This window comes from Mya arenaria, chromosome 4 (assembly GCF_026914265.1).
Source record: "Mya arenaria isolate MELC-2E11 chromosome 4, ASM2691426v1".
Lineage (NCBI taxonomy): Eukaryota > Metazoa > Mollusca > Bivalvia > Myida > Myidae > Mya > Mya arenaria.
In genome coordinates, this window is record NC_069125.1 from 72,355,546 (window position 1) to 72,368,209 (window position 12,664).

Consider the following 12,664-nt stretch of genomic DNA (forward strand, 5'->3'; position numbering starts at 1 on the left):
TAAAAAATAAATAAATAAACCATAACTGTATTCTGAATGAAAACAAACCTTCGGGGCGTAATTCTTTGGACTTGCTTCAAAATAATAGGTTTCTCCCTTCCTAGGGCCAACTGGTTGGACGAAGGGATCTATTGGTGGATTCCTGCAAACAGCATAGGTGTGAACATTAACCTGATAATTTGCCTGAATCGTTACAAACCGTTTAAAGTCTTCAACATTCAATCAGAGTCAAAATTATGTATTTGGAAAGTGTTTGTTGGTGAATTTATTTTAGTGTGATCATAACCCTAGAATTGAGTATATACTTTTTCAAAAGTGAGAATAATAAAAAAAAACATTCATAAATTTTCTGACAGAATGGCTTACGTAGTTCGCATTTGATAACTGCCACCATAGGGGAATGGAACAAAGAGTCCGCCAACCCGCGCTCCTGTTGCTGGGTCCACACGAAACAGCGCACTCCAGGCTGTACTGTTATCGCCAGCCCCGTTGTACCTGCGGTACTCGACGGGGATGTTAGGAAGGTCAGACTTGGCAATAACCGGGTACGGGGGTTTCTGTCCTGCCAACATACGGTTGTCGATGCTGCAAGCAGACAGAGAAATCACTGATGTGGGATAGCACACACAAGTAATACAATATAAAAATATCGGAGCACGAAACACATTTTCATTAATAACTGTTCAAGTAACACTCTTATTCAAAATGAATACACGCAGATGTATAACAATCATAATTTTGGGTGATAAACCTTTAACTACTTAATAAATAGTGCATTTATGAAAAATATTAATTACTGATAACAATATTGTAACCGAGTATTTAATAGTTGAAAACGCAAAAATATCAGTTAACACAATTGTATTATTTGTGGTAAATCATATTTGGGAGCTAGAGTGCATTAAAAAAAATAAGCTGAATGCACGCATATTGTACAAGACTATCATTAATGAATGTGCTGCTTATATATATATATATATATATATATATATATATATATATATATATATATATATATATATATATATATATATATATATATATATATATATATATATATCTTTTTTTAGAGTAAGTCTTCCTACTGAGCCTCTAGTTTTGGTATCCTGTAGGTGATTCCCAATTTATCGAGTCGACCAAGCTCCTTGTAGCCCATTGTGTTTATGATGTCGACATACTCCGACTGTCGGATCGCCGTCCGCATTTGCCCCAATGTCATGTTCTTCAGCGTACTCGAATCCTCAGCCTGATAAAGAGAGTAGAGAGTAGAGATGAGATAATAAATTATGAGGTACAGAATACTGACTTAATTCTTGTCCAATTGAGCATTTTACTATTATTCGATCAACTTTAAATGGGACATACTAAATACTAATAATGCCTGACCAAAACATCAAACGATCATATCTAGTTTGCGCTTTTCACATGGATGTGATTCTGTCAATATATTATATGGCTCAAGTGACCATGATCCACGTTTAAGGCATTACCGGTACAGGAAATTCCACTAACCTTCAGAAGGTTCTCGAACTCTCCTCGGTTCCACATTTTCTCGGCGGCCATGATGAAGCGCAGCGAGTTGTACTCGAGAAGATACTCGTTGCGGACCAAGGGCATGTCCAGACTCGCCTGCATACCTAACAAAGTAGAAGGAATGCGTGTGCGCAAGACTAGGGCAGAATGAAGCGTTTGTATATAATTCATATCAGTCAATACAAATAATTCATTTGATAAAGGCAACCGGCCCAACACATTATTGTGGACAAACACATACAAATTTAACAATAACAGGTGTGATGTGGTTTATATATATGTATTGTATAAGACAACATGGTCAGTTCGTTTTCTTTATTCATTAATACTATTATTTAAGTGACTTTAGTGTGCTTCCTCATAATAACAATTCCCTAATGTGAAATGTATATGTATTGCATCACCTAATAAATACAATCTTATACGACTGGTACATACCGACGATATTTTCACGGGCCATTAAAGTAGGGGTTTTGAAGATTTCCGCAAAGCGATATGGGAGGTAGGTGGCTCCCGAAGATGCGGTGCCCATGTTTATGTGTATGTTGTACGGCTCGAAGTCCATCAAACGTCCCAGGTCAATGATGTAAAAACCGTCCGGTTTGTGTGTTGCAGGCTCGTTGAAGTCCAGCTCGTAAGGATTGGAAAAATCGAAGAAGCTATCTGGTGAAAGGACTGTCTGTAAAGGAAATATTTTTTGTTTATTTATTTGTTGCTTTTGTAAAACATCATACTTTTACCGAAAGCCCGCGCGTTCTGATCACATTTTAATTAATGTTGTTCATAGGTTTCTAGTCGCTAATTAATCATGTACCTTGTATCCATAGTTGGCGCAGTCGTAGCATTTGGACCAGGGTGCGATTCCTTTCTTCGTACCGCTAAACCTCCTGTCCACGTCCGGCACGTCATTGGGATCACTTTCGTTATACGGACGGACTTCTCTGAGCAAGAATTGTTTTTGTTCGGATGTGAGGTTCCAATCCTCCATCAAGCCTGGAGCCATATCCGTGAACTCGACAATTAACTTAGCCAAATCCACACGAGTTGATTTCTTAAATAGGAATTACATAAACCATATTAATGTTCAAGCTTCATATAAAAACTAAACAGCATATGTGGTTTTGGAAAGTCAAATAAGAGTGTTTATAGCTTATATGTGTGATCAGTTGTAAAGCAACCCTTAAACAAACTCCCAAATCGGATATATTGAATTTACCTCTAAGCACGTGCCGGTGTTGATATCAAGAACAGCATGCTCATGCACCATTAGAGTGACATCGGAGAGCTTCGTCTGCAGCTGGTTCAAAATGTAATTGAGTGATGCGGCCTGGTTGTATCCCATAGCCTGACAGCTGGCAAACTGGCCGAAAAACTTGGTGAATCCGTCTCCCCCGGCGTGGAAGGCGGTGAAAGGCACACCGGCGACGCTGTATATGGACTTGAAGTAATCGATTACGGCGAAGGCAAAGTTTATTGTAGACGGACTGCAGGGGTCTAGAACGCCGTCATTATAACATGAGCCGGGCGGGCTGGCCATTGAAGGCTCATTCGACATCAGATGGAACCGATCAGCACTTGTTTTGTCGATGCTTTCAAGTCGCTTGAACCTTAAATGAGAGGCCTTTTTTGCGGACCGAAGGCTTCCGATGATATTTACACGTGGAACAAGGTTAATGTTTTTCCTATAGGCGTACTCTACTAGATTTTTTATATCTTCTGTAGTGTAAATGCCTGAACTGGCGGTTGAAAAGTCGGTAGCTCCTGAGTAGTAATTCGGGTTACACTTCGGAATATTTTTGCCGTTACAGTAGTTTGAACCGAACTGAAAAATAAGCACCGTTGTTATTTACAGATCTGATACAGAATTCTACAACATAACAAGTTTTAAAAGTACCGCGGAACGTTTGAATATGGGAGACATGAGAATTATTCGTGTAGGAACGTATGTAGCGTACCAATTCTAGTTCAGGGAAGTCATTGATTTCGTTGTTGAACGAAATTCGCATGGCGTCGTCTGAGCCAAAAACGAGGACCAGTTCGTTGTACTTGTACATGTGCATGAAGTCCAGAAACTTCTGCAAATGCGGCACTGGGATGAAGTTCTTTGTGACGTCCAGCTTCACCATTCTGAAAAAAAATAATATTTTTTAGTTGTGCTTACTTACACATCTGTGCACTCAAAGATGATTTTATAACGCTAAAAAAGAAACCATTTATTCCTTATACCTTCCATAGAACTTGTAATTGGTATTTTTTTACGCATTATTCTTTACGCATGATTTCCAATTACCTACAAACAGTGAACTTAATTATTTGATCTTGTTAGAATAATATATTTCAAGCGTGCATTCTATCTACTTTAAGTTGTGTTTTTCCGATTCTTCCATACGTGCATACCTTCTTTTTGTGTCAGCGTCGTCGTCAATGTTTACTATTGGAATTACATTAAACACTCCAGCCAAGGACTTGATTGTTTGGACACCGTTGCACAATCCTATTAAAGAAAACAAATTTTGAAACAAAGACAGCCTTGATTAAAAGACTATGCTTGAAATGTGTAAAAATGAAATTTAAATGAAAATATTACTTTTCTTAATGAAAACAAATAAACTGACCCGATAACACCACTGATATATATGGTTCTAGAAGTACGGACCAACCCCGATAACATCACTGATATTTATGGTTCTAGAAGTACGGACCAACCCCGATAACACCACTGATATTTATGGTTCCAGAAGTACGGACCAACCCCGATAACACCACTGATATAAATGGTTCTAGAAGTACGGACCAACCCCGATACCACCACTGATATATATGGTTATAGAAGTACGGACCAACCCCGATACCACCACTGATATATATGGTTCCAGAAGTACTGACCAACCCCGATACCACCACTGATATATATGGTTATAGAAGTACGGACCAACCCCGATACCACCACTGATATATATGGTTCAAGAAGTACTGACCAACCCCGATACCACCACTGATATATATGGTTCAAGAAGTACGGACCAACCCCGATAACACCACTGATATAAATGGTTCTAGAAGTACGGACCAACTCCGATAACACCACTGATATGTATGGTTCTAGAAGTACTGACCAACCCCGATACCACCACTGATATATATGGTTCTAGAAGTACGAACCAACCCCGATAACACCACTGATATATATGGTTCCAGAAGTACGGAAAACACCACTAATATATATGGTTCAAGAAGTACGGACCAACCCCGATAATACCACTGATATATATGGTTCTAGAAGTACGGACCAACCCCGATAACACCACTGATATATATGGTTCAAGAAGTACGGACCAACCCCGATAATACCAATGATATAATATTATATGGTTCCAGAAGTTCGGAATAACCCCGATAATACCAATGATATAATATTATATGGTTCAAGAAGAACGGACCAACCCCGATAATACCACTGATATAATATTATATGGTTCCAGTAGTTCGGAATAACCCCGATAATACCAATGATATAATATTATATGGTTCCAGAGGTTCGGAATAATCCCGATAATACCAATGATATAATATTATATGGTTCAAGAAGAACGGACCAACCCCGACATTACCAATGATATAATATTATATGGTTCCAGTAGTTCGGAATAACCCCGATAATACCAATGATATAATATTATATGGTTCCAGAAGTTCGGAATAATCCCGATAATACCAATGATATAATATTATATGGTTCCAGTAGTTCGGAATAACCCCGATAATACCAATGATATAATATTATATGGTTCCAGTAGTTCGGAATAACCCCGATAATACCAATGATATAATATTATATGGTTCCAGTAGTTCGGAATAACCCCGATAATACCAATGATATAATATTATATGGTTCCAGTAGTTCGGAATAACCCCGATAATACCAATGATATAATATTATATGGTTCAAGAAGAACGGACCAACCCCGACATTACCAATGATATATATGATTTCAGAAGTATGGAATTACCCCGATAATACCAATTATTAAAGAACTACGGGCCAACTCCGACAATACCAATGTATTATGTGCTTCTTTAAGTATTGACTCAACCAATAAAACACTAATATTTACGGTCCAAGTAGTACGGACCAACCCCGACAATAATACCATTTCAATTTATAGTGCTAGAAAAATGAACTGACATATATGGTCCTAAAAGTATGAACTGACCCGGATAATACCACGGATTTCTATGAGTCTAAAATATTAATTAACCCCTAAAATACCACTGATAACAGTGGTTCTAGAAGTATATGGACTAACAGCGGTAATAATATATGTAAATTTAGAAGTACTTACTGACCAGATAATACCACTGATATCTTTGATTCTAGAAGTATTATCCGACCAGATTACACTACTGGTGACATTGATTCTAGAAGTATTATCCGACCAGATTACACCACTGGTGACATTGATTCTAGAAGTATTATCCGACCAGATTACACCACTGGTGACATTGATTCTAGAAGTATTATCCGACCAGATTACACTACTGGTGACATTGATTCTAGAAGTATTATCCGACCAGATTACACCACTGGTGACATTGATTCTAGATGTACTATCTGGCCAGATAACCACTGATATCTTGACTGACCAGATAACGCCCCTGACATATATGTTTCTAGATGTACTATCTGACCAGATAACACCACTGATATCTTGACTGACCAGATAACGCCTCTGATATATATGTTTCTAGATGTACTATCTGACCAGATATCACCACTGATATCTTGACGGACCAGATAACGCCCCTGACATATATGTTTCTAGATGTACTATCTGACCAGATATCACCACTGATATTTTGACGGACCAGATAACGCCCCTGACATATATGTTTCTAGATGTACTATCTGACCAGATAACACCACTGATATCTTGACGGACCAGATAACACCACTGATATCTTTGATTCTGGAGGTACTAACTAACCAGATAACACCACTGACATCTTTGATTTAAGATGCATTAACTGTCCAGATTACAGTACTGATATCTTTGGTTCTGGAGGTACTAATTAACCAGATAACACCACTGACATCTTATATGGATTTAGCCTTTATCCCTCACCTGTCTCCGTATTTGCCGAGAGACGTGTGATATTGTAATTCCGGTTGGGAGCGGTACCGTTAATCACAAGCCTGTACCCGTCCGCCGTCATGGTTGGGTCCGCGGTAAGCTCCACGGAAACATAGAGCCCCGGTCCTGCTGGCGTATTTACCTCTGTGAGCTGGCTCGGCGTTACACCATCGATCGACAAAAATTGTTCTGTAAACGGAAAACTGAATTATGCGCATCGTTTACGATTGACAGACTGTTAATTATTCTTTTTATCCAAACACAATTATTTTTATTTTTTGGGGTTATTTAAAACCATTCCATAATCTTAAACCAAAACTACCACCAAAGCTGTAAGATATTTTAAGAAGCGAGAATTGCTTGCATTTCTCTTTCAAACATACTAGATTAATAAAGAGGAATATGTTATAGATGGGCAACTGTTTCCAAATATAATATTAGTAGAACTTTTTAAAAAGCATACCCTTAAAATATGCCTTGAAGACGTTGCTTATGCTTGTGTCAAACTGGACTTTTATCTGATTCTCGGATAGATCCACAACAGTCTGACGAGCTACAAAGAAAATAATACAAGAAATAATAATAATAATAATAATAATAATAATAATAATAATAATAATAATAATAATAATAATAATAATTGTGAAGTAACGAAATAATAGTTGCCTTTATCTGGTCATTAACGCTTAAGTATTGATCGGTTATATTTAAAATTAGACGTTTGTTCGTGATTACCGGGAGGTGGCATGCGCGGCGGAGCAATCATTGATGCCATGGCCTCCATTTCTGGAGTGACTAGTGTCTTGGGTCGCGGTAGCACCATGCTTTCGCCGAGGCCACGCAAATCAGCGTATCCCTGGGACCCAATAAATCGATCGTACGGCGTCCTCGTGGAGTAGTCGTCCGTCCTGTTGACTGGGTCCAGAAAAACAAAGCCAAGGTTCTTATCCGTAGTGCTGTTTATCGTTCGAGGATACAAGTTTCGTGCGGTCATTACGAAATTGTTATCGATGTCATATCTGAAAACGGACAGTCCTCTCAATACCATTGTAATAGTTGAATTCTCGTTTGGCATGAGCCCATTGAACGGCGGATTTGCTCCAGGATTCTTAGATATGACGAAGAAACACCCTTTACTTCTATTAATCCTTAATCCGTTTTCTGTGAACTCGCGTTGTGTAAGGGAACTGCCTTGTCTCATCGTGAAATAGATCCTCCAGTTAGGGTCATCCAGAATGCGGTTTGTTCCTCTGTTTTTAAGTTGAAGTTGGACTTGAAACTGCTGGCCAATGATATGGTTGGTCCGCACGATCGCTGTCACCTCGAGGTTAGCTGCCGCATAGTTTACAGTGTCTTGAGTGGTGGTTTGGGAGCTACTCTGCTGGATGACGGTGGACACTGAAATACACATATACAGCCAGGTCAGACATTTGGGTCTGCACCAGGTTGCAAATGCTTTGTGTACGCACGTGTGTATACTACGTTTTTATTGCAACGTCAACCAAATATGCGTACCAGGGTGAAATTCGAAAATTGACGTAACATTAAAAGATGGCGCCATTCATACACAACGGTAAAATAAAGACTCAAATGAAGGTTTTGTATATGATACCCCAGAACAGTTTGGCAAGTATAGTTCTTACACCCCGAAATATGGTGTCCACTGTGCATACTTTACGCCTGTACAAGTGTTTGAACCTGTAGCTTACCTCACGCACAAATATGCTTTCATAATTATACAAATGTACATAGCGGAAATGACATGAACCGTATAGTATTGAGTTAATTCACGAGGTGATTCTACATCTTGCACATTCAAACAGTACAACATCTTACACGTTCATGCGACCACGAGTTCAAAGCGGTAAACATGTCAGACGTAACGTATGTTGCCGAGCTAAGCTTGATTAATTTAAAAGCAGTAAATCAAAAAAGGAACACTAACTTTTTTTGTGAACGCATGATCAAAATGAAAAATAAATATCTTTCAAAAAAGATATAAAGAGCCATAAACCGTCAGACTTAATAAGTGTTATTGATATACTGATGTCAACACGAGTTTGTGGGATGTCATAAATAATTAATGATGTTGTTACTACGATCAAATGTTGTCTCCGGCATAACATATTGACAAATGACTTCAGAGAAAATACGAGTGCATGTACCATGACCATGAGCATTTTACCGTTGTTAATAGTTGCAATAGTTATGTTTATGCCGAGCACGTTCTTATTTAACGTTAACTTGTGCATATACATCAACTTCTTTTTTTTAAATTATGTAAATTAATAAAGTTTTTCTGATTTCTGATCACGTTGAACCAAAGTTAAAACAAAAACAGAAGTATAATCACCATTAAAGAAATGATTTGAAAAGGCATTGCAATTTGACCATATCGAATGAAAACTAATAGAATGAATTTATTAGTATGATTAAAAGACGTTAACATTCTCTTCTAAACATATTTGAAATGCTTCGACTACCTACATGTATATACTTCTGAAGTCTGTGACAATACACGTGTACCGGCTGCATGTATATATAGGGATTCTGTAAGTGCGATGTATCTTTTACACGTGCACCGGCTGCATGTATACATAGGGAATCAGTGAGTGCGATACATCTTCACACGTGTACCGGCTGCATGTATATATAGGGAATCAGTGAGTGCGATGTGTCTTTATACGTGCACCGGCTGCATGTATTGTTTATATAGGGAATCAGTGAGTGCGATGCATCTTTACACGTGCACCGGCTGCATGTATTGTTTATATAGGGAATCAGTGAGTGCGATGCATCTTTACACGTGTACCGGCTGCATGTATTGTTTATATAGGGAATCAGTGAGTGCGATTCATCTTTACACGTGTACCGGCTGCATGTATACATAGGGAATCAGTGAGTGCGATGCATCTTTACACGTGTACCGGCTGCATGTATTGTTTATATAGAGAATCAGTGAGTGCGATGCATCTTTACACGTGTACCGGCTGCATGTATACATAGGGAATCAGTGAGTGCGATGCATCTTTACACGTGCACCGGCTGCATGTATTGTTAATATAGGGAATCAGTCAGTGCGATGCATCTTTACACGTGTACCGGCTGCATGTATATATAGGGAATCAGTGAGTGCGATGTATCTTTACGCAAGCAACGAGAAGTGGCGCAGTTCAGTAGATAAGACTGACTAACATAGTCTTTCTTTTGTTTCATACCTTTAAGTATTATTAAAATAAAAATAAAAATAATTTTCTTTACCAAAGCTTTTAAATTCGACGAAAATCGCGCATGTGCACAAAGCTAGTGTGTGATACGGAATAAAAAAAACACTGTGTGCATTCAGATTTTTTGCGGTGCTCATATTTAATGTTTAAACAATACAATATTCTTAAGTTGGAAATCTGAACCGGATCGAAATAAACTTCTGTATTCTATGACTACACATGTTTACTAAAGGCATGTATACACCTTGGAATTATAAGACTATACACGTATACAGACTGCAAGTATATATTGCTATACACGTGTCGAAAGTTTGACCTTTAAAGTGACTCGCTCATGTTTTTGGACCAAATATTACTTTTCCCGGTAATGCATCTGAAAACACTTATTTTATATCTTATCATTATTTTACTCTATGATATCGAAATTGCAGGAAAAATACAGGTATAGCATAAGAAAAGTATCTTGGTTTTAGTGGGGTTCGTACCCACGCCGGTAAATTCAAGAAAAAGTTAGAAAACAGCCTTCTAGTCCACACGACCTTTATCAAAACGAATATGTTGACCAGTTTACCATACATTGATAACATCACGTGATAATGTCAATCAACCAATCACGCAACACTACAGTCGTAATTAATTTTGGTCTTCAAAGACGATTTTTGAGCAAATATCAATAATTGCTCCGGCTTTTGGTATTTTTGTTTTAACGATTTGCCACACTTTATTTCGTGATTAAAAAAGTGCATTTTACAAACCATGAGCGAGTCACTTTAAAAAAAACTACATTTACAGCCAATGAGATCGCCAATCGGCTCCCAATAATGACCAAGCTCTATATTTAAGAATTACATTTTACAACAGACATATCGATATTATTTGGATCCAAGCATGTTGAAAACATGGGTTAATCCAAGTCACTATGAACATTTTGTTTAAAATCTTAATGACAAAGGTTTCACTCTCTTCACTCTCTCCGACATACTTCATACATAAGATTTTAATCAATATGTTCTACGTATTACATATTTTAAAGAAAACACTCATTGTACAAACATATGGCGCATTGTCTTAAAATTATTTATAGTCTAAAACTAAAATCTGAAAGCAATCCTTACCTGCGACTAAGCCCATCAGCACCCGGGCTGGAGTTAAGGGCCACATCATCATGGGCACAAAACGTATCTGAGATATCTAAACTGTAAACGTTACTGTACATATATAGGATCACATCGCGTGACGAATACAGCGGTAATGAACGTCACATGACAGATAATAAAAACATCATATTTAAGGTAATTATTGCAAACGTGCGCAAAAGCGAAACTGTAGGAAAGACATAATGTGACAATTAATTAGTCCATCATGTCCTTACAAAATATATGCTAATTAGCGTGGACGCTCGCATGCGAACTTCAAACGTTTTAATTTGTTATTTTTGTGGTTTCTTATTGACTAGTCACCGAGGTTATTTGCGTCAGATTTTGACGTTGTCGCACAACGTAAATACTATAAATGATCATTATTGTTCTTTATGAGGGTTTAAAAAGAATAAATTGTGAATGAATCGATTGCTGTTTTTGTTATGAAATGTTGTGGGGTTTTCATATTTTTGTTGTTCGGCAATCAAATTTTTAAAATTACTAAATGTAAAAAAGACAACGCCAAATTCAATGGTTTATGGATGAACCAGTGTTAGACCATTGCAAATAGGTATCGATACATAAAATGATTAATTATTCGTCAAAGCTTATAGTCGCGGGAACACTTAAAGGGTTTTTGTAATATGTGATGGTTAGTAGATATATGAAATTATCCGATTTATTAACGGATGAGTTGTGTTGAACTTTAAATGCGTCCTGAAAATGTAGCATGTTTATGCCTAATAAAAGTTCTGTTCTGTTCTGCTCTGTTCTTTATTCTGATATTAAAGGATAAGGTGTTGGATGTTTAGAACTGCACCGGCAAAGAGATAATTCATTTCTGTTGTAAGTGCTGAATTTAGAAAACTATTTATTACTATCGCTGATATATGTGCCAAAAACTTTTTTGTCATGTGATTGTGAAATGAGTTGAAATGAACTTGGCAAGATAACAATACCCTTAACAATCTTAACAAAAAATCAGCATAGAGGGTTAACATCCACATGGTAATCTTAACAAACAGTTCAGCATAGAGGGTTAACATCCACATGGTAATCTTAACAAACAGTTCAGCATAGAGGGTTAACATCCACGGGGTAATCTCAACAAATAGTTCAGCATAGAGGGTTAACATCTATAGGGTAATCTCAACAAACAGTTCAGCATAGAGGGTTAACATCTATAGGGTAATCTCAACAAATAGTTCAGAATAGAGGGTTAACACACATAGGGTAATCTCAACAAATAGTTCAGAATAGAGGGTTAACACACATAGGGTAATCTCAACAAATAGTTCAGCATAGAGGGTTAACACACATAGGGTAATCTCAACAAATAGTTCAGAATAGAGGGTTAACACACATAGGGTAATCTCAACAAACAGTTCAGCATAGAGGGTTAACATCTATAGGGTAATCTTAACAAATAGTTCAGCATAGAGGGTTAACATCTATAGGGTAATCTTAACAAATAGTTCAGAATAGAGGGTTAACACACATAGGGTAATCTTAATAAATAGTTCAGCATAGAGGGTTAACATTTATAGGGTAATCTCAACAAATAGTTCAGAATAGAGGGTTAACATACATAAACAGTTCGGCATAGAGAGTTAACACACATAGGGTAATCTCA

The 12,664-nt window shown here is 37.4% G+C and overlaps 1 protein-coding gene across 1 annotated transcript in view; it reads right to left on the minus strand.

The window, feature by feature from the left end:
* LOC128231574 (N,N'-diacetylchitobiase-like) overlaps positions 1-11,164 on the minus strand; it is a 12,508-nt gene extending 1,344 nt beyond the window's left edge. The window contains exons 1-13 of the mRNA XM_052944578.1: positions 11,008-11,164; positions 7,401-8,063; positions 7,129-7,218; positions 6,657-6,854; positions 3,931-4,027; positions 3,489-3,660; positions 2,750-3,355; positions 2,348-2,584; positions 1,972-2,212; positions 1,513-1,637; positions 1,086-1,246; positions 367-585; positions 49-142 (exon numbers count right to left, since the gene is read on the minus strand). Coding sequence (XP_052800538.1) covers positions 49-142; positions 367-585; positions 1,086-1,246; positions 1,513-1,637; positions 1,972-2,212; positions 2,348-2,584; positions 2,750-3,355; positions 3,489-3,660; positions 3,931-4,027; positions 6,657-6,854; positions 7,129-7,218; positions 7,401-8,063; positions 11,008-11,059 — 2,955 coding nt within the window. The 5' untranslated portion in view covers positions 11,060-11,164. The remainder of the gene's footprint in view (positions 1-48; positions 143-366; positions 586-1,085; positions 1,247-1,512; positions 1,638-1,971; positions 2,213-2,347; positions 2,585-2,749; positions 3,356-3,488; positions 3,661-3,930; positions 4,028-6,656; positions 6,855-7,128; positions 7,219-7,400; positions 8,064-11,007) is intronic.
* Between the last annotated feature and the right edge of the window lie 1,500 nt (positions 11,165-12,664).